This window comes from Pinus tabuliformis, chromosome 3_2, assembly GCF_031772625.1.
Source record: "Pinus tabuliformis cultivar Carrire ecotype Pingquan chromosome 3_2, CPIR1, whole genome shotgun sequence".
Taxonomy (NCBI): Eukaryota; Viridiplantae; Streptophyta; class Pinopsida; order Pinales; family Pinaceae; genus Pinus; species Pinus tabuliformis.
The window spans coordinates 167,671,297-167,694,910 of record NC_142302.1 but is presented as its reverse complement, the minus strand read 5'-3'; the positions used below and the strand labels follow the sequence as shown (position 1 = coordinate 167,694,910).

General features: G+C 36.7%; 1 protein-coding gene across 3 annotated transcripts in view; it reads left to right on the top strand.

Annotated features, from left to right (window-relative positions):
- The window catches only part of LOC149180322 (protein PSK SIMULATOR 1-like), a 200,142-nt gene that overhangs the window by 35,535 nt on the left and 140,993 nt on the right, over nt 1-23,614 (top strand). For all 3 annotated transcript variants that reach the window (XM_089416021.1, XM_089416022.1, XM_089416023.1), the window contains 3 exons: nt 9,993-10,318; nt 10,471-10,563; nt 10,639-10,729. In XM_089416021.1, the coding sequence (XP_089272147.1) occupies nt 9,993-10,318; nt 10,471-10,563; nt 10,639-10,729 (510 nt within the window). The remainder of the gene's footprint in view (nt 1-9,992; nt 10,319-10,470; nt 10,564-10,638; nt 10,730-23,614) is intronic.

The following is a 23,614-nucleotide window of genomic DNA, read 5'->3' as shown; positions in this document are numbered from 1 at the left end:
AGGGGTTCCGAGGGAGTTTTGGGGAGTTTTTGTGGGATCCAATGGCATTCGCTTGGCATATTCCATCATCTGCGCAGTTTGCCTTTCATTTCGTTGCATTCCGACAACTTTCAAAAAATTGCATTATCATGGGGCCTAACGTAATTAATTATGCTCGAGGTGGCATTCTGGGAGGATTAATTGATGGAACACCAAAGTGTAATAGCTCGTTGGAATCAGAACAAGAAGATCTACAGGATGGGATGCTAACAAGTGGCTTTTAGTGGTTAGAGAGAGAGTATGGTGGCAAATTTATCATTTCACCACATTAAAAAGAATATTTTAATTCAAATAAAAAGAGGGAAAAGTGCTCCATGATTAAAATAATAATTAAACATGAGGTTCTAGAGGGGTCCATCAGATTTATAAAAAAAGGAAGAGGAAGAGGCCATTGGGGGCACATCTTGGGTTTGTGTTTTCTTCTTGTGGAGAGGTTTGAGAACCCAGTTCTCTACTTCAATAGTAGACCCAAGACGGAAACCCTCAGGTGATTTAGCGAGATTGGGCGAGTACCCATATCCCCTTGGTGAATTCATCCAGAAGTCACAGGAGAGCTTAGCAGTTGCAGAGCAGATCAGTTTTGGAGGGCCGATTTCAACATTGGAGCAGATCAGTTTTGGAGACCAGATTATCTATCTCAGCTATTTCAGTGATATCATCATATACACTCTTTCAATTATTTATTATAATGAAAGCTAAGATTATTTCTGCTCATTGTGTTATTGAATTGCATGCAATCTACTTGTTATATTTTACATGGCAACCTTTTGTTAATTGAATGGTAAATTTATGAAGAAATTTTGGTTGAGAGAGTTTTCTGCATAATTAACAAAATATCCCGTTTGGGATATTACAAATAAGTAGAGGTTTTGCAAGTTTAATAACATTGTAGTGGCAATGTTTCTAGCTTTAGTTTTAGGATATTTCGGCCAAGATTTGCCTCTTTCACACTCTTGTGATACCTTCCTTTATGGTTGTGAAGTTTGGATTCTGTACCTAAGGCAAATAGGTCAGAGCTGCATACTGAGCGTACTACTCATTACTATATTTTCAAAATGTATGCACGAAAAGAATATGGTTCCACACTTCATCATAATAGATAAGTTTGATGCTCTATGCCTCCTCATGTCTATTGTTTTTAATTTTTGTGACCATGCTACACATGATTCGATGAATGGAAGACTCTCAATGAGGTTGTAATAGATAACCTTACTTAGTTCTCCAACTTAGAATCCGTGATGTAGCTTGTTGTACAAGGGGTTCTAAATTATTTGAATGCTAGAGCCTCTTTTTTGCTCCAACATTCATATCAAGGCATTGCAAAACCTTCTTCAGTTCTCCATTGATTCACCCCAACTCACTAAAAGGGATATTCGTAGAGTATCAACACTTAGTTTAGAAAGGCTGCTTGCAAGCCACCACATGGATTGAGCCAAAAGAGCTCCTAACTCCAAAATTTAATCTTTACTTCCATAACTAAGTGCACTTCAAGGATGATCTCATTTGTAGTCTAATATATAGTAGATTGTATTTATCTTGTACCTCGAGTTTTCTGTTATCCCAACTTTGTATTTATTCCCATCAGCCACCAAGAGATAAATCATCACTTCCAGAGGGAGCATTGCGCTTGCGGGTTTTGTATGCTACTCTAGTAATATTAAATCTGAGATTGAAGGTATTAACTGCATAATAACAGATGTCAGAATATTATAAGATCTGCGGTGATGAACTGTTCCTTGTAATATCCATGGCAGTTTACAAATCAATGAGCATGTGATTTTTGAGGTGTGGAGGTTAAAGTAAAACAACTCATTCAACTTTATGGACTTTGGTTATGTTGGTAGTGTCGTGTGGTCAATGAGGGGAATGGATGAAGGAAATATGTACATTGTACATGATTTCAATAGACAAGCCCCTTTTTAAATTTGGAAAAAAAAAATCTGATCCTCACTCTTATGTTCAGTCATTACCATAGCAGGATTTACAGATATTTTTTAAGAACCATGTAATCAAATATTTCATTAAAAAAAGGAGGCAGGGAAAGAGACAAGGGGACAAATAATAGAGCTCCTTTGTTCATTTTAAACTTAAAGTCCTTGTTATTAATTCTTAAGACATTGTTGTTTGCTGAACAAAGACGTTAAAATTAATGTTGTGGTTGAGTATTTGTGTGTCATGATACTGTTGCTTCTGCTTGTGGATTCTGTTTAAGCTTCTGTTCTACTTTTAGTTACAATACAACCCATGGGTATTTCATGGTCTTTACTAGGAACCTTTTGATCTTAATGGGCACCAGTGTGAAACAAAGGTAATGAAATGATATTAATGTCTACAAATGAGCAACCTAGGGCAATGGCTAGGAAAAATAACATTTGACAACAGCAACAAGGAGTTCCGAGAGAAGCTCCTAAGCAATTTTCAAATTTTAATTCAGGTAAGGAAAGAAGGAAATAGTAGACAATTAAAATGGAAAAGAGGGAGGGAATCCGAAATGGTAACCCTATAAGATACAATGTTGTTCCATGACAGGTCCTCCAGAAAGCAATCAAAGCTATGGAGGCTGACAAAGAGTAACATCCTAGCTAGCATCCAGATCAAAAGAAGAGAAATCATCATCCACCATGACAAATGTGCCAACTTCCAAGGTTGAGCCTGATAATTTCCTCTGCAGAGTGGCTAGGGCTGAGAGGCCCTCGTTCCACTATCCAGGGGTGAGAACTTAGAAGTTGGGAACCCCTTGCTGTAAGTGCCCTAACATGAAAGGCATGCAAGGCACATGAATCCATAGAGATGGAAGAAACCTGGTGATGGGCATCTGTCTATGAGCTCTGTGATGAGAGCTCAACATAGTGATGTCCCGTAGGATTTAGTATCCATGTAAGTACACAGTTAAGGTGTTACTTGAACTCTTTATTATGTTTACCTTTTTTGGTTGAAATTTGAACTGGGCAGGTATTGGTCGAGAATGTTGAACTTTGTTCTCAGAAGAATGTTTGTTGTTGGACATAATCCTGCGAAAATATAAAGATTGAGTCATGTTCTCCTACGAAAACCTTACCCAATTTCACATTGGTGATGCTTGCAACAAATCCTTTTGCAGATTGGTGGGTTTAACTTTGAATAGCAACTTCACCAATTTTATGTAGAATCTACATGGATTGAAAGGGTTTTTTTCAAGATTTACAGGTTCCGTAAGTTAATAGCATGCACTTTGCAACAGCCTGTTTCAATTTTTTAGTGTATTCAAATAATGATGAGTTTCTTAGCCCTTGTTTAGAATCTTGAAATAGAATCAAGGTAGTTCACTACTTTATTTGGTTGAACTGAAACTTTTTGAGATGTAATCAGTGATTTAAAACCTTTCAGTTTCTGGGAATTGGAATGAGAATTGAAATTTTATTAATGTACTTAGATGACCAAAAGTGGTCAGTGGCATCAAAAGACATTAATTTGTTAAATTTCTGAGTCTAGGCTTCTGTGATTTGAGCAAATTTGATATGTGTCTTCCGGATCCATCACATTATATTTTTCAGTCGACGGTTTGGGCCAGCAAGTGTGGCTCATCATCAGGACACTGATGAGAAATCTGATCAAACCTCAATGGATAAATAGATGAGAGATGCTGGGTGTGAAACTCAAAAAAGTCATAGAATCCATTTAACGTTCAATAAAAAAGTTAAAAATAAAAAAATAGAACATTAATTGAATTCTTCTACTTTTTTGAGTTTCTCACCCAGCATCTCATCTATTTATTCATCAAGGTTTTATCAGATTTCTCATCAGTGTCCTGATGATGAGCCACACTTGCTGACCTGAAATGTCGACTGAAAAATATAAAGTAATGGATCTGGAAGACTCGTATAATAAATTTGTTAAATATTAATTCATTTATCTGCAAGTAAAAAATATCTATGAGGGAGTGCTTCATTCATCTATCAGTAAATTATATTTAATCATAAAATAATACAAGGAATGAAAAGAAGAGAGAGAAGCTGACTAATCCATATCACAACATGCAAAAAAGGCGGTCTACTGTTGAGGACTTCTCTATGTGGGTCCAAGTACTCGATAAATGCCTAGTGACTCAGCAACTGGGATAAAACTAAATTACCTGGTAGAGTGTTTATACCAAAACATTCATCCATGGTTGGCATAAAGTGGGGTGTATTCTTTTTGTCGGATCTTTAGTGATAGTGTCTTCTATATCTAGAGAGGGTGGTAATAGGTATATGTGATGTTGCTTCGTGGAGGATTCATGCCTTCTACCTTTCCCTTCGGACTTCTCTCTTGCTCTCTGTAATAGGCACAATGGGCATCAGTTGGACATCAATAAATTTACTTACATACTATGACATAAATGACATGAATATATCTGGAAATGACATATAAATGGTAGAACGATGAAGTTACAAGTGCTCTGTGTTAATATTAATATATATATATATATATATATATAGAGAGAGAGAGAGAGAGAGTTTTTTCCTTCACCAAGGAAAACCCTGTGGGGAACCCAATGGATGTTTCCCTACATTTATATATTTCCAAGGAAAACCTCATGGGGAACCCAATAGATGCTTCCCCACATTTATGGATGGCATCCCTACTAAATTTGTTGATATAGATTAGTGTGCCTAACCCAAGGGGATTCAACTTAAGTGCTGGACAGAACTAGCCAAAGGCCCAGCAACATTAGTGAAAACCAGTTGGGCTAAGCCCTTGGGCTACAACACACACATACATAGTTTTGTTGCAATCATGAGCATTGATGACCTTTGGTTATTATTATTATTGTGCATTTATTTATCGCTATTATTGTTATTGTAATGTAGTTTAGGTACATCATATGCTCCCCCCACCCCCCTAAAAGCTGCTTTGTCCTTCAAGAATCATGATTGCATATGTTTAGAATAATGCTTTTTCTTTAAGAAAATATTTTAGGAATCAAATACCTTGACATAAAAAGGGGTATACGCATAGTATTATTATATAATTGAAAAATTATAAGTGGTCATGTGGATGGTGCCTTAATTCCATGTGAAATTTAATAAAATAAGTTTTCAAAGGCATAAAACAAGTGAAAAGAAGACTATTAAATCTTGAAAGTTTAAAATGTGCACTTTATTGCAAGTGAAGGTAATAACACCGCTTAAAATTAATAACTGAGAAATTTTAATGAAAACAAATGAATTCTAGTTGAAATAAGAAAGAAAGATTTGTTTATGACGGTGTTATAAACATCACTGTTCTTTATTAATATTAAGTGGGACTATTTAAAGTTAAAAAGTAGTTGTTATTAATCCAGGCGAGAACTAAAATTACATCAAATATCAAATGGGAAGATTAATTACATATTCTCGAGACAAACATCAGTGAATGCCAAACTTGTGGTGGTTTAGATGAAATGAACACATTAAAATTAATGATTGCTGATCATGCTTTAAAATCTTCGTTCAAAGTCTCAAATATATGGTGTTATGTGGACACGATTTTAGGTGTACCATGGATGGAAACATTAGGTCCTTTCACCTTAAATATAAAGAAGACAATATTTGTTATTTTCCCATAGTAAAATGACGACAATAACGTTTCATGACATTACAATGAAGTGTACGAAAGCTGTATCAGCTGTGTGAAATTTTTTAAATAGAAATCCAGCTGCAGTGATTAATATTATTTCTTCTACTTATTAACTCAGAAATAAGTTATTCACAGTGTTCTTACAACAAATATCGAAATAAATTCTACTGCAGCTTTCACAATTTAAATCCTGCGGAAAGTAAATGCAAAGAAAAACACTGACACAAATACAACCACGATGACAATTATTTTTGGACAATCGTCCCCGGAAAAACCCAATATGGGAAAACAGATGCAGCAGATGAGGGTTTCTTTGTTATTTTTTAGCAAAAATCTCATGTACAAGTTACAACCAGCAAAATAGAAGAGGACTCTCTGTGAGAAAATCTACAGACTCTCCTTGACAAGTTTCTGATCCAGGAGAAGTGCCTCTCTTCCCAGCGTCAACCTTCCCATGCTCTCCCAGAGTCAAACTGCCCACGCAGTCCCAGCGTCAAACTGCCCCTGCGGTGTCTCTCTTTGCGTCACAGCTTCTGCGCTGTCCTCCCTCTGCTCTACGTCTTCTTCTCTTGCACTCCCGACTGATGTTAATTACCCTCACTCTCTTTTCCACCTGCAACTTCGACCATTGAGAAAACCGATCTTACTCGGGTCACTGAGTATCTGCCTCTTGTGTGTTCTCCAAGTGCCCATCAAGACTACTCTTAGAATCCTCTTGTTGATCAATCAACGAACCATATTAAATCCTAATCAATGGATAGGATCATATTGACTTGATCTCTACCTTCTTCTAGAAGTTACACCCACAGTTTAGATTAATACCCATTAATTATTTTAATTTCATAAGTTTAAACTTAGGGACCCATTAAAAATAATTAATTATTTTAATAAAACTATCTCCAGGTGGAATTTCCCAAAACGATTTCTGGGTATTGGAGAATGCATGTGTCCAAGTCTCCTTGCAAAATTTAAGACTTATAACACATCTAATGCTATCAGAAATCAGCAAGCTGAAGATATTGATAATGTGACAGTTCTTGCCAATGAAAATAATAAAAAGTCACAAAAGATGGTGTAACATTACAAGGATAAGCCACAAGGAGTTTTTGATAGAAAATAGATAAGGAAATCTCTTGTCTAAATATTCAAACTGATACCTTGGTCACAGAACTAAAATATTAAAATGATGCAAATAAATGAAAATGGGACATCAATCAACCTAATTGAATCAGGGATATTTTCAGAAGATGGAGTGCAAATTATGGATACAAAAACCTTGGCAAATCCAAGTGTCATTATTAATGAAATATTCAGTTGACAAAAGGACACAAGTATATGAAGAAGGGATAATACCTAAAATAAATCAGTAAAATCCTAATCCCAAGATCAAGGGAAATCAAGTTATAAGGACACCTTATCAGCAGCCTATTTGTAAGAGTTGTCACATTTACCAATCAACTTATCAACATCATTCTGAACAGGGACAGTATGCCATTTGAAAAATCTTAATTCCTATGCAATTTGGTTTCAAAATTGAAGTTATCCTTGGAATCGCAGTGCAAGAAGTTCTGTCCAAGAACCCTGTCAATACATAGTCAAAGAAGATTGACGTAGGATGGAATCTGGATATATCTGTTTACGATTTGATAATATTGTTCAAAACTTTGAAGGTCTTTTCATTGGGTTTCACCAACTACTCAGAGGAGAAAGCATTTTCGAGGAGGGGTGACATGTAATGAACAGAAATTAGATTATTAGTCATAACGATTATTATGACTGAAGGGTTGCATTCCTTGTCATGCATGTGTCTTATGGGCACCATATAAAGAGTCTTATTAGTATAATTTCTGTCCTTTTGGAGATTATATTTATTGATTGTTGTCCTCATTTTATGTGATGGTTTAGTGAATGAACTGTTTAGTCCATTACATTCTCCTGCAATCTAAGGTTATGCTTTTGAACTATTACGTTTAGAACCTCATCTATCTGTCAGACTTCCCATGCTTCAACTCTGGACTTCATAAATCTTGGTTGAATCTGATTGCAACTTGGCCATGTGCATTGCCTGATTGCTTGTTGAGTAGTGTTTAGGTGGGGGTTTTCTTCAACAAGCTAGGTCACCATGGTCAGATACTTCCCACCATGAAGTTTGAAATTGGTTGAATAGGAATGATGAACAAATTTGTTCAAATTCATCCATAAAATTTGGCCGGTTAGAAAAAATCTTATTTCCATTACTATTGCAATTAAATTTGTATGTAAATTGATTGTTTTTAAGGGAAATTTGTGGAAATTTGTTTATTTCTAAAATTAAATGAATGCACTATTTAGATGAAGGCTCGAGGGTTCTCTCCCATCATTAAAACTCTTTCTCTGAAACGGTTGCCATTGAAATGTTCACAGGGTATGGCTCACTGGAACTGGAAGGGTAATCAGAATGCACACACTCGGGAATCAGACAGTCGACAGAATCCCTTTGTTGGGAAGACCTTGCCTTCGTATTTGTTGGGCAGACCCCACCTTGAATCAACCATTCACGGGCAAGGAAATAGCCCATTCACATGCCTGCGCACAAGTGATATAAATCTTGGTTGTGTTAAATAATTTCTAACATTATTTAAATAACTGGTTTAGTTTAGGTTATAAATTAACATGAATTAGTAAATACTAAATAGTAATAGGTTTTAAATTAGTGTAATTTTATTATTTATATAAAAAATATATTAGTAAAATTATCTAATTTGAATATATAGGTTTTAAATTAGTGTAATTTTATTTATTTATATAAAAAATATATTAGTAAAATTATATAATTTGAATATATATATATATAGAGAGAGAGAGAGAGAGAGAGAGAGAGATTTGAATTTACAGGCGAATTTTATCATAGGGTTTGGGTAGGTGACTTTTTCTAGAAATTCATTGTTGATAAATTTGAACATGAATGCAAATAGGGTGACTATGGCTGCACATCATATGGAGTAGGTTGGAAGAATGGTATTATTGTCTTTTCTGTGCCCAGGGCTGATTGTAAATTCTCTGCATAAATTTTCCTCCTATAAAAGCCCCTGTAATATGGAATGACAGATTGCTGATCATGGTAACCAATGTTGCAAACATTAGCATCGGGACTCAGCAAGGGTCTGGAAAACCAAAAAATTATAAAAATTGAGAAAATATCGGTAAAAATCGGCAAACATCGGCTAGGCAAAAAAATTGTGATTTTGCTATAAAATTGGGATGTTTGCAACACTAATGGTAACTAATGAGGATGATAGAGAATCTTCAGAGTCTAAAAATATATTGTTACCTGCACCTGATCTCATAGAATTGAAAAACACATTTTGATTACTTTTGACAGATTAGAGTTTAGAGATCCTGTTTTTATACGCAACTTGATGTTCCTGAAACAAGGCAATGGAAGCTATATTGCCTGATTCAGACCTTTCTTTAACTTTTTAATTTTTTCAAAATCTTGAACTTTCCAAAATGTTTTTTGCTTGTGAATCTACTAAACTTTTTAAACATGGTAACTGTGTAATTTACAAATCCTTCTATGTAGCATAGTTCTGTTGTAGTGTGCAGTCACAATATGCAGAAGTAAGTTTCAGTATGCTAGTTTGATAAATGAAGATGCCTGTATGTTTTAGTGTATTAGACGTAAAATGAAAATTGCATGTTAAACGGAATAGAATGTTATGCTGAACTGAATTCTATTAAAAAATAATTTTATGGTGAATTGACTATTACTTGCAAGTACAATGTAAGGACACACCACCCTTTCTTGTGACCCTTTTGAATATATCTATCTGTTGCTTTACTGAGCTTATGGGCCAAGCTAAAAAGTTATAACTTGCAATTGTCTGGAGTGAAGTTTTAGGACGTATGGATTTTTCAATTTATATTAACAAGCAAACATTCAAGACGTCATGCTGCTTTCAATTTTAACTTGCAAGACCACTGAGTGGGACATGGATCACTTTAGAGCAGCTCCATACTATTTGCCGAGAAGTCATATCGCTATTTCTATATGGATGATGATTTTGGGTTTAACGGAATGAAACACTATATTAAATGTAGTTATTGTTCAACATTTATTGCATCAAATATAATGTGTTTCCCTACAAATTAATTGGAATAACATGGTTTGACGTGGGAAACTCTCAGAGAGAAACAACATTTTTCTTTTAATCTTTATTAGAATTTTGTTGGTAAGTTCTACTAAGATATTTTTTGTTCTAAAGATTCAGCTTTGTTGAATGAATTATTTTCTTTATTTTGGAACGCATTTTGTTGGTGGGTTGTTGAATAAAGAAATATGAGTATTTATTGTACTTAGTATATTCTTATATGATAAATTTTAATATTTTCTACAGGTTTCAGAAGTGGGATCACTTTTAGGGAGGGCTGGCACAGTGGGCTTTGGCAAGGCAGTCGAGGTGCTGGATACACTTGGCAGTAGTATGACAAGTTTAAATCCTAGTAGCGGATTTGTATCTGGAGTGACATCCAAAGGCAACAAAATAGATATTTTGGCATTTGAAGTTGCAAATACTATTGTTAAGGGTTCTAACCTTAAGCAATCACTTTCTGAAGAAAGTATAAAGTTCTTGAAGGAAGACGTTCTTCGTTCAGAGGGTGTCCAACGGCTTGTGTCTAATGACATGGATGAATTATTGAAAATTGCAGCAGCAGACAAAAGGTGAGCTTGCATAGCACAGAAACTGTATGAGCTCCCTTTATGCCAAGTCATTTAAATTACAAGTTGTGTGTTATGTTGGTATGTATTATTTTAATGAATGTTTTTAGGTGTTAAATTCTGTATCATGTTATCACAATGCAAAATATTTGCAGGAATGAGTTGAAGATTTTTGCAAGGGAGGTGGTCAGATTTGGAAACCACTGCAAAGATCCTCAATGGCATCAATTGGACCGCTATTTTGAGAAGTAATTTGGAGAACCTTGATCTGGTTCTATTTGTAAGCATAACTATCTTCTATGCTAACATCTCTATGTGTCCAGATTGGGTACAGAGGTTCCTGTGCAAAAGCAATCAAAGGGTGAGGCAGAAGCAGTGATGCAACAATTGATGACTTTGGCACAACATACAGCTGTAAGTGCCCTTGTTTATTGTGGAAGTTGAATTCATTTACACGTGGAGTATTCACTGGCAACCAAAAAATTTCCTCCATTATATACAACCACCCTTCAAGTAAATTTCGAAATCCATGTGCATCATAACATTTAGCTTTTTGGCTACCTTTGATTTCTTGCTTTTATATTGTCTATCAGAGTCTTCACTGTAGAAAAGCCCATGAAATTACATGCTTTGTCAGATAAGCTTGTTTGATACCTTTTATTTATGCTTATGGTTTGTCTATGTGAGGCTTTACTTATACTAATGTACATGAATTGCAGGTCTTCTTATGGGATTATTTTTTGGCATCATTATAGATTAACTACGTTGAACTTCCTATTGAAATTTATTCTTGTCATGATCCATGGCCACATGCGTGTTCAAGGAAGCTCCCTGTATCATCTTCACTTTTTAAAATTCAGTAACAGGGAATTCTATTGAAAGTTTTAAATCCTAGTTTGTACATTATGCTAATGCTTGAGATACGTTCAAAGCTTTATAATTATATGTAGATTGTTGAGATTACTGACTAGTTTAAGTGTAAAGAAATATTCTGTAATTGATTTTCCATCAAATTGATGATTGGCAGTAGTAGTTGGAAAACAAGATGAGACTATATTGGAGGACTATAGGCTTGGGCTTGTGTTTATACACACCATGTAGAAAGAGTCTTGGTAAAGGAGGTAATTGGACCAAACAAAGCTATCCCAAAGGATAAACATGTAACCTTTGGATAAAGAAGATTCCCATGAATAACAGGCTTAATTGTTGAGATTGTAGCTTGGAAGGTGATTCTGCATGGATAAGGTGCCATGACATGTAGCAAGTCACCTTAATTATCTCCAATGGCAGTTAATTAATGAATTTGCTAAGTCAAGACTTTAGATGGCAGTTTAATTTAATTGCTGGGTACCTTTTTGTAAAAGGGAAAAGAAGTCAATGACAGATTAATTCGTGACCGTTGATCTCAGTAAAGTGAGATCTAATGTCAACCGTTGAGATTAGGAATTTCGCTTGAGATTAGGGCTTGATATTTTAAATAGGGGCTTCGAGCCCAAGGAGACATACAATTGGTTTGGCATGAGTTGGGATTCAGTGGAGCACAGTTTTTGGCAGTGAGAGTGAGAAGAGGCTAGATCGAGCCAGCTAGAGTGAGATCAGGGCAAGCGATAGCTGCAGAGAGGCCAAGTTACCTTAGCATGTGTGGGCCGAGTTATCTTGAGCGAGTAGGCCGAGTTTTCTCTTCGACTGTGAGGCCGCACTTTCCTTGTGCACAAAATTTCTTTTGTTGGGACACATGTGGGCCGTACAAGGGCTGAGTGAGAGATTGCTGAGATCTTTTGCTGTGTATTTGCTGGAGCAAATTCTTGTAAGTCTGCTGGAAAAAGTATTTCCTCTGAGGCTGAATAAGAAGCTCGACGTTTGCTGGTTTTCCCCACACTAGGGTTTGCAGGGTATATTTGTGTTATTCTTTGTTGCATGTGATTGGTTTCATGTATTTTGTCTTCTGCTGTTTATTTGGTCAAAAGCTTAGAATATTTATTGTTACAAATCAGATGAGAAAACATTGCTTATTTCAGATCTGTGAATATTTGTTGAGACAGTAAATTTGAAATTGGGTTTAAAGAACTTTAACAATAATAATATGTAGATTGTGGAGATTATGGACAAGTTAAGTGTAAAGAGATATTCTGTAGTTGATTTTCCATTGAATTGACAACTGGCAGTAGTAGTTGGAGAGCAAGATGAGACATATTGGGGGACTATATTGGAGAACAAGATGAGACATAATGGGGGAATATATGTATTGTGAACATATGTTTTAGGCTTGGGCTTATGTTTATACACACCATGCAGAAAGTCTTGGTAAAGGAGATAACTGGACCAAACAAAGCTATCCCAGAGGATAAACATGCCACTATTGGATAATAAAGATTCCCATGAATAGCAGTCATATACAAATGGATGGCTGACACAAGCTGCATATATAAGAAAGTATAAAAACAAAAAAAATGTTATTACACAGATGTGAGAAAAAGCCATCAATCTGACTAGAGGATGACGTCTTCGCCTAACCAGGTATAACATAATTTATAACAGTAATATTTACATCATCCAATGCATAAAAGTATGCACTTACATTATATAGATTGCCTGGAAGTTGTTTTCTTCTACTGATGTGACATCATGGTTTGTAGTGTTATATTAATATACGACAAGAATCAACATCCAACGTTAAAAGTAATGCCCTTTGCCAAAAATGACAAATTCATACCCAAGTTAACAATCCATGCCCACATCTAATATTAATGTCAAGTCATTTGATTTAACCATGTAAAAGGTCTCATTGGTTGATCTTGGTAAACATCCTAGCCTATATTTTGCATTCATAGTGATTAGTTTAATTACTGAAACATTTTCCATGGTTGAGACAATGCTCAGGCCAATTTTTGTAGCTCTAGATTGCATTTATGTCAGATTGGGTTTCTGTTTGGGGCATCTGTTACAATGTCAAATGATAACCCACTTCAGTGTTGGCTATTGGTACTTTGTGCGGGTCATTATTATCTGTTGTGATGTCAAAAAACAACCTGCTATAGAGTTAGCTATTGGTACCCTAGGTGTCACTAAAACATTTTAAGTCATTTATTATTTTCTGTTAGTTAACAGACTTTATGTTTAGATAAAGTTTATGTCAGTTATACTTTTCTCTATCATTTAATGGAGTTTTACGTAAAGTCTTTATCTCCCCTGCAAAAACAATGAAGTGAAGTGGGATCATTAGGTTGTTAGTTTTTGTAGCATCAGATGTGTTCTAGCCACGAAATTTGGTGGAGAAGCTAGAATACATGAACCCATAAATCGTTTATGGAAATTCCGCCTGGAAATGGCTTAATTTGATTATTAACCAATTTTTAAATATTTCCTAAGTCTGAACTTAGGGAATATGGTTAAATAATCAATATTAATTAAGTCAAGGTGAGAATCATCTAGAAACTCACACGGATTGATCTAGAGATGATCTTAGCCGTCGATTATGTTTTAATCTTGGCCGTTGGTGCTCCAACAAAGGATTATAAAAGGAGATCGATGTGATGATGGAGAGATAACCTGAGACACTTCATCAGTTCAATTTCTGAGCAGATTGATTTCCAGAGTAGTAGCAGTCAGTTGTCACAGAGAGAGCTAGAGATCGAAGCAGTAAGAGAGGGGCAGAGACAATGAGGTTGGAGGAGGCATTCCAGATCTAGCGAGTGCATTTACAGAGAGACAGAAGAGCCACAGAGAGGTTGACGCAGGGGCAGTGCAACAACCTCAAGAGGCAAGATCGATTCGCTGAGAGGGAGAGACGTCTTAAGTTCCAGAGGCCGGGAAGGAGTCCCAGAGTGTCGAAGAAGCATCTTTCTAGCCAACAGAAGCCAGAATGACTTCATCAGAGACTAGTCTAAGGCTAGACGTCCAACAGACTGCGCAGGGGCTGACGCAGGGGGTCAGAGGGCCGAATTTCTGAAGGCAAGTCATGTCGGGAGATAGTTTGTTGGGTGAGGAAAATCCCTCATTAGATTTTTCCCAGTATTTTTCTCTGTAGGATTGTCTGATTTCGGCATCCAGTTGTACTCAGATTTTCTCACTGCTGCATAATAATAAAACCCTCAGCTGCTGCACCGATTTTCCCAAGTTGGGTTTTTCTGGGGACTTTTGTCCAAAAATAATTGTGTTATTTTTGTGTGCGCTAGCATTTCTCAGCTTCTAGCATTTATTTTTTCGCAAATTTTTTATTTGTGAAGGTTGTAGTGTATTTATTTCGATTTTTTCCATAGCAGATAAATTGTTAATTAATTAACAATTAGGAGAAATACTATCAGTTGCTGGAATATGATTCTAGTTTGGAATTTTAGCTTGGTATCAAAGCGCAGTTGATCAGCCGGGTGCTCAGAGGCAAAAAAAGGAATTTCACTATTCAATATAGAGTCGTAGGCCAAAATTCCCAGGAGCAGTGCAACCCTTTGCCAGGAGGCCGAGTTACTTCAGGAAGTTCAATTTTTCTGAGTAGAGAGGCAGAAAAATTCGATTTTCCAGATTGAGTGATTCCAGAGACAGAGGGAGCAACTCAAATTTTTTCATTGGGCAGATTTCTGGCTGACGCAAAGGTTTTTGCAGCAGTTCGCTAGAGCAGAGCCAGCGTCGGGGTGGAAGAGAGAAGAACACACTCAAAGGGGAAATTTTCCTCAAGGAACTTCTAGTCTCAAGAAGTTCGATTTTTCCTTGCAGATCGACAGTTGTTGTGAGCAGATCTTCTTACTCCAGAAAGGAGTGCAAATAGCACAGTAGCAACCAAGCAAAAGGAAAGAAAATTTTCGACAGTTCATTGAGATGGTCACTGTTGGGCTTCGTGATCAGGACAGGTTTGATGGAGCATCCAACTATATCATCTCGAAGGCAAGGATGTCCTTCCTTCTAGATGAATATGGCCTGAAAGCCTATATTGATGCAATGGTGGCAATTCCCACGGATGTAGATCAATTGAAAGAGTACAGAAAGGAAATGGCATGGACGAAGCAGTTGATCCTAGACGGAGTCCGGGATCATATAGTCTCGCATATAGCTGGAAAAGATACTGCCAATCAGATGTGGGATGCTCTCGCCATGCTATATTAGGGTACTTCCAAGCAATGGAAGATGTTCCTCAAGGAGAAGCTGAGGCTCATCCAGATGCTGAAAGGGGAAGGCATAGACCCCTTCCTCACCAGGATTCAGGAGGTCTAGGACCAGTTGTCAGCTGTTGCGGCAGCGCCTCAACCCACAGAGTTAGTGAAATTGGCACTCAACAATGTCTCCGAGGACTGACAGGTCTTTGTCCAAAGCATATTGGGCAGAGACAAGTTGCCAGAGTGGGACAGGATGTGGACTGATTTGAAGGAGGAATTGAGGCGAGCTCTTCTAGAGAGCTCCATCAATGGTAGCAGTAGCGGACAAAAGTAGGTGAAGGAGGAGGAGAATGTGGCCCTCGCATTTAAGGGTCCCAGTCAGGGACAGGGGGAACAAAGAAGAAGAAGAGGGACCTGTCAAAGGTCAAGTGCTTCAGGTGTGGTGAGCTCTATTACTACAGTACCCACTATCCTCTCAGGAAGAAGGACAAGGAGGAGAAGCAAGACCAGTAGGTAGCTTCAACAGAGATCGGTAGGCTTTCCTCTAGGTGGAGGAAGACTTCACAATGTTCGCCAATATACTTTCGGGGGTGAGGTTGGGAGATTTGGTGTTGTAGCCCCAAAGAGCTACAAAGATTGGGCAGGATCCTTGAGGAGTCCACCTTATGGATCAATGCCTCGCTATGAGGGCCCAACAGTAATAAGTAGCAGGATGGATCAATGGCGATTGATCCAATCAGAAATCGAGTGACAGTTGCAGAGACTAGTAGTAGTCAGATGCTGGGGAGCGCAATGCATAGTTGGCAGCAGTGCAGAGTCAACAACAACGCAGATTCTTCAGTGACAGTGTAGATACTAGCAGTGGTCAGAGACTTGGGCGATAGATGCATTATACTGATCACAGTTGATTCAATATTTTGGATGATTTTCAGTTGGAGATGTTGTAGTTGCAGCAACAATAGATGAGAGGGAGTTGCAGTGTAGATGCAGTCTTGGCAATAGTATGGCAGTGTCAACAACAAAACAGATGCAACATATATCAGAGTTGCATAGTGGTTGGTGGGCAGCATGGCCAAACATTAGCAGTGTGATAGGAGATGATGCAGAAACAGGGTGTTGTGGTAGGATGTGCAACACTAGAACACATTCCTCGCTAAGAGGGAGTGTTAGTTTTTGTAGCATCGAATGTGTTCTAGCCACAAAATTTGGTGGAGGCTAGAATACATAAGATCTCCAAAACCCAAAAATCGTTTCTGGAAGTTCCGCCTTAAGTAGATTATTAACCAGTTTTTAAATATTTCCTAAGTCTAAACTTAGGGAATATGGTTAATTAATCATTATTAATTAAGTCAAGGTGAGAACCATCTTGAAACTCACACGGATCGATCCAGAGATGATCCTAGCCATCGATTATGTTTTAATCGTGGCCATTGGTGCTCCAACAGAGGATTATAAGAGGAGGTCGATGTGGTGATGGAGAGATAACTTGATATACTTCAACAATTTGATTTTTGAGCAGATCAATTTTCAGAGTAGCAACAGTCGGTTGTCGGAGAGAGAGCTAGAGATCGAAACAATGAGAGAGGGGCAAAGACAGTGAGGCTAGAGGAGGCATTCCAGATTCAACGAGTGCATTTGCAGAGAGGTAGAAGAGCCACAGAGAGGTTGATGCAGGGGTAGCGCAACAGCCTTTAGAGGCAAGATCGATTTGTTAAGAGGGAGAGACGTCTTCAGTTCCAATGGCTGGGAAGGAGTCCCAGAGTGCCGGAGAAGCATATTTCTAGTCTACAGAAGGCAAAACGAATTCATAGAGACTGGTCTGAGGCTAGATGTCCAACAGACTGTGCAGAGGCTGACGCAGAGGGTCAGAGGGCCGAATTTCTGAATTCAAGTCATTCCGGGAGATAGCTTGTGGGGTGAGGAAAATTGCTCACTAGATTTTTGCCAGTATTTTTCTTTGTAGGATTGCTAGATTTTGGCATCTAGTTGTACTCAGATTTTCTTATTGCTGCATAATAATAAAACCCTCATTTGTTGCATTAGTTTCCCGAAGTTGGGTTTTTCTGGGTACTTTTGTCCAAAAATAATTGTGTTATTTTTATGTGTGTGCTAGCATTTCTCAACTTCCAGCATTTATTTTTCCGCATAATTTTTATTTGTGAAGGTTGCAGTGTATTTATTTCGATATTTGCCGTAGCAGATAAATTGTTAATTAATTAACAATTAGGAGAAATAATATCAATTGCTGCAATAAGATTCCAGCTTGGAATTTTATCATAGGTGTAATGTATAAAACAAGAAAAATATGTAATTAGGGTAATTATATAATTGGGGCACGATCAAAAGATCCTGCCCCTTCTCGAAAAGGTGCCCAAGGGCTTATTTAAGCCATGGCCCTCTTTGTAAAAATATAGTATTCGGTTTTTAATACAATATATATATCTATATCTATATATATATATATATATATATATATATATATATATATATATATTTGTTATATATATCTACTTGTGTGAAGTAAAAATATTTTGTTTCATCTGTATCTATTAGAACCATTACATTGCTCTTTTTGATATGTCCTTTTAACTTGGAGTCTGGGGCTGGGATATTCCTGTCATGGTTGATAATGATACTTGCAGAATATTTTCGCTGTCTAATTCTAGGGAAAATTTTGGAGAATCTTCAACTTCTTTTATGTCTTAATCTTCACTATCTGAATCATTGGTTGCTTCACGTGTATACAGGATCTTGTTCTCCTTTCCTTTAACACATATATATTTAGAATCCCATTTTTCGCCACAATGTTTGAACTTATCCTCTTTTATTCTTTGCACTTCCAAGATGTTTTCTGGACCCTCACCAATATTTTGCCGATACCGATATTTTCAACACTGCTTCACATAGCTGTGCTGGAAGTTGGAACATACTTTGTATTCTCCGTGTTTGAAGTTTGGGGAAAACATCATCTCAATACTCATTCAACTTTTGGCAGTTGTATTCTTTCTGGCTTCTTTTCTACGACTTTTTCTTTCCGTCTTGCTTCTTCTATAGAAGTGATGTCATTAAGCTTAAGTTCATCCTGGAGATGTGGTTTAAGTCCAGTGAACTTGTGTATCTAGAGTTTCCAATTCTCTAGTATATTTGTCCACATTTCCTTTTTGTTGAAGTTTGGTGGGTGTTGAGAAGAAGTCTTCTTCTTTGACGCCTTGAAACCTCTTAAAGAAAGAAATTTTCAATTTCCTCCATTTGATAGCATGTGTCGTTTTCTTCCACCACATATACCAATTATATGCTTCGCCTTCCATTTGCTTGGATGCATGCTTGATTTTCTCATCATCATTGTTGATATCGTAATATTGAAATATTATTTTGCTTTATTGAACCATGCAACACTAAATTTTTCATTATCGTCGAATTTGGAAAGCAAGTCTGGAGCAAGTCCTCATTATATTAGAAGAACATTATTTTTATGCAAAAATGTCCAAATGCACCTTTGGGAAGGAAGAAGTACAGTACCTCAGACACATAATATCCAAGGAAGGAGTAAAAGTAGATCCTAGATCAAAGCTATAAAAGAATGGCTCAAACCGACTAACATCACCAAATTAAGAGGATTCTTAGGGTTGAATGGATCCTATGAAAGGTTTATTCGAAATTATGCTCATGTAGCCGCACCCTTAACAAACCTTCTAAACAAGAACTCATTTCGATGGGATGATGAGGTAGAAAAGTGTTTTGAAAAGCTAAAGAAAATTATGTCTAATGCACCTGTATTAGCAACGCCAAACTTTTTAAAGCCATTTGTAATTGAATGTGACGCTTCAGGTTTTGGAATTGGATTGTTGTTGATGTAGGAATGTCATCCAATAGCATTTGAAAGCAGGAAGCTCAATAAGCAAGAATGTCTAAAGTCTACATACAACAAGGAAATACTCACCATTATGCATGCATTAGCCAAGTGGAGGCACTATCTTATGGGAAGTAAATTTCTAATACGAACATACCATAATAGTCTTCAACATCTCCTCCAACAGTAAACACTCTCTACAAAACAACAAAAATGGATCGAAAAAATTGCCGCCTTCGACATGGATATATTACATAAGAAAGGGAAAAACAACATAGTAGCAGATGCTTTGTCCAGGAGAGATGAAGAGTCATCTTTACTTGCGGTTGTAGTCCTAGAATGGCTTAATGAAATTCAAAGTGAGTATGCAAAAATCCGGAAACATGTGCCATAATCAGTAATCCTACTCAGAATTCAAAATTCGAATGGAAAAACGATATTCTTTGGTATAAGGGGAGAATTTACCTACGACCAAATTCCAAATTTAAGTCCAAAGTTCTCAAAGAGCGCCATGATTCACTATCAACAGGACATGTAGGTTTCTTTAAAACCTACTATAATGCACTCCAAACATTTTTTCTGGAAAGGAATGAATAATGATATTCAAAGATATGTAGCAAAGTGTGATCAATGCTAGAGAAATAAGAATGAAAACATTATAACACTCGGTCTACTCCATCCCTTAAATATTCCAAACCAAAAGTGAGAAGATATATCGATGGACTTTATTCAAGGTCTATACCCATGTTAGATGGAAAAGATAAAATTATTGTATTAGTCGACAATATCACCAAGTATGCACACTTCATAGGAATGAAGAAATCAAACTCAACAAAACAAATCGTTGAGATAGTTTGTAAGAAAGTCTACAGACTACATGGTTTTCCCAAGGTCATTGTTAGCGATAGAGATGCCAAATTTAGGGGAAATTTTTGGAAGTACTTTTTCAAACATATCGGACACACCTCAACATGAGTTCAACGTACCATCCTCAAATAGATGGTCAAACATAAGTTGTCACTTGTCAATAAATGTTTAGAAGCTTACCTTCATTGTTATGCGATAGACAAACAAAATAAATGGGCTCAATGGTTACACCTCGCCAAGTGGTGGTACAATTCCATACACTTCAACGAAAATGAATCCATTTCATGCTCCGTATGGTTATGAGCCTCCTAAATGGAAGGATTTTGCCATTATTGAGACAAAACTTCCAGCAGTTAAAAATCACTTCGAAGAAATCCAAAAATTCTTCCAAGCACTAAAAGAAAATCTAAATATTGCAAGAAATGATATGAAGCAGCAGGCTGACCGAAACAGAACAGAGAGAGAATTCGTGGTTGGCGAATGGGTATTTGTTAAACTTCAACCCTACGAGCAATTGTCCTTAAAACATAAAGGAAAAAATGGCATCAAAGTTCTATGGACGTACCAAATTAACAAAAAAATCAGCCAAGTAGCCTACAGCTTAAACCTTTATGATAACAGTGGTGTTCATGTCTTCCATGTGTCTTGCCTTAAAAAAGCACTTGGTAAACACCAAGCAGCACAAACAACACTTCTGACATTAGACGACGAAGGGACGACCATTTTTAGAACCAAAAGGAAACATCACCACCAGGGAAAAGAAGTTACGATCACGAGTAATCAAAGAATACCTGATTAAGTGGAAGGAACTACCAGAAGAAGAAGCCTCTTGGGAGATTGAAGCATTCCGTCAACAACACCCTTCGTTACCTATGCTATGAGGACAAAGCATTCTTTCGAGAGGAAGACAATGTTATGTAAAAAACTAAAAAAATATGTAATTAGGGTAATTATATAATTGGGGCACGATCAAAAGATTATGCACCTTCTCGGAAAGGCGCCCAAGGGCTTATTTAAGCCAGGGCCTTGTTTGTAAAAATACATCATTTAGTTATATATATATATATATTTTTTTTAATTCTGTGAAGTAAAACTCTTTTGTTTCATTAGGTCTTGTTACTGCCCAAATTATCAGGTCTCGTTAAGTTTGCATGAGACGTTAAGGTGGCACTAAACAGGCAAATGCCCACTGTTACCTCGGCACGACTCCCCACTCTTTAGGCCAACTCTTACAAAGCCACAAGAGGATTCCCTACACAATATACCTGCCAACATAGGTTGAGAGGCTAGTGCCTACTAATACATCTTCGATGATTGTGTCTAGGACTTAATTTCAAAGGTCTTGCTGATCTGAAAATGAGAAATTGGCTACAGAAAATGCAGTCCAGCAAGAGAATAACACTTTTAACTGTAAAAAATATGCCTTGAAGCATGCATAAAGTTGAGTGTTAGAAGCCCTTACAAATGTAGAGTTGAATACCTTGTTGTAGACCGTGGTAAATGGCTGTAGATGAATAATTAAATTATTGTTCAGCAAATTCAGACCTGTAAAACTACAGAAAAACGCAAAAAACAACAAACTAAACATCCATGGGGGCCACCCACAAGCATATAAATACTTTTTAAAGTTGGATCTAGAGGTGGAAATGTTATGGGATTTTGTATACATCAATAAAAACAACCCAACACTAAAACTAAGTGAGTAATTTGAAACATAATGCGATCTGGAAAATGTTTACTCAGTAAAGGGGTGAAAACCTAGATTTTATATCTATGCAAAAATTTAATTTTTAGCACACTGAAAAGTGATTATCACTTCAATTTATGAAGAATAAATTACCTGGAAGTGAAAATATGATATGTGTTTACAAATACACACCTTTAGGATCAAACCCTTGCACGAGGGTTTCACTTAACACTTGAAATTTTGTTGTAAATTATGTGCAGATTTGTAAAATCCTTGGACAGCCCCTTGAAATTGCTTTAGATTAGCTTCCCTATACAACACAAGAGAACCGTACCTTCCTTGGGAAAATAGATAAAATTTAAACATAACCCAAGTGATGGAACTAGCTAAAAGATAAATTTGAAGCACAAATTTTGCACCCAAAAGGTTGTTATTATGGCATTATGATTTCACAGTTTAACAACAACTATTGGGAAAAGGATCTAGCCTTTTATAATTTTTCTTGTAACAGCTAGACTTGTCATCCACATGTTGGAGGCTAAGTCTCTTTTTACAAGTAAACTAATTTTCAGCATTAACAATTCACCCACAAGAGGGGTCGATTTACTTGCAAGAGGGAAAGCGGCTAGTTGTGTCCTCATGAGGTTCAATGTTCACTTTCCAATGGTTATTTTCCACACACATGTGTGGCTTGGATAGGATGTCACATTGCATGGATCGGTGATTTGCTAGATCTCCGATGCCCTTGCTGATTTGAGGAATCTGACACATGGGTTTTGTCTGGAAGAAAATTCACATAACTTTTGTTGCAAAATTTGTCTTTGCATGTCAAGTATGGACCATGATGTGCCATCTTGTGCCCCTATGTGTCAATTTGCATGTGTTTTGACCAGTTCCAAATATTGCCTTATGAAGAAAATGTCATACGTAGTGTAAATAAAATTGGCGAAAAATCATGATTTTTAGGAAATTCAATGATTTTTTTCTGCCTCCTTATTTTTTGGTGACAAAATATAGCGATTCTTGAAAAATCGTGTCACAACCCAAAAAATCACCAAAAAGGCGTGACTGCGGGGTTTTAGAGATATTTTGGGTTTTTTTTTTGCCATTTTGGTTTTCTTTTCTATTGTAGAAGGAAGGAGGAGCTTGTGGTGATTTTCAAGCAGGGATTGAGGGCCAAACAACCATTATCACCACCACCAAAGTTTTTTTTGTAGATCGAAGGTTCAAGATCATTTGCCACATCAACCAGATAGACTTTTTATCTTCCATTCACAAGTATGTTCGTAAATACCCCCGTGTTAATTTTTTTTTTTTGTTTAATTTTTATTTATTTATTTTTTTTACGATATTTGTCCCCGTACATTTAGGCATATGCTTGCTTGCCTCTTTTCCTACCATTGTTTTCCTTCTTTTTTTGTACTTTGCTATGATTTTCATGTCCATGAACCAATGCAAGGGTTTTTTCCATATCTGGACAGCAAGATCGATTTTATGAAACAATTGGAAAGAGCCTGTTGATGTTTATTAAAATCAATGTTTCAGACTACCATGTGAGTCTATCTTTAGGGTGAATACAATCCTGATTTGAGGTGTCAATGATGTATATGAGTATGTATTAATAGTTTATTTGCAAAGAATGTCATCATGTCAGCTTGTTATACCTATTTTTTTTTTTTCTCCCAATATGGGTTTCCAGGTATTGCTATTTTTTAGGCCTTCATCCCTGTTCATCATGTTGCTTCTCTTTTCTATTTCTAATGCCTCCTTTATTTTTCTTTATTGTCTTCATGCGGTTTACTTACCTT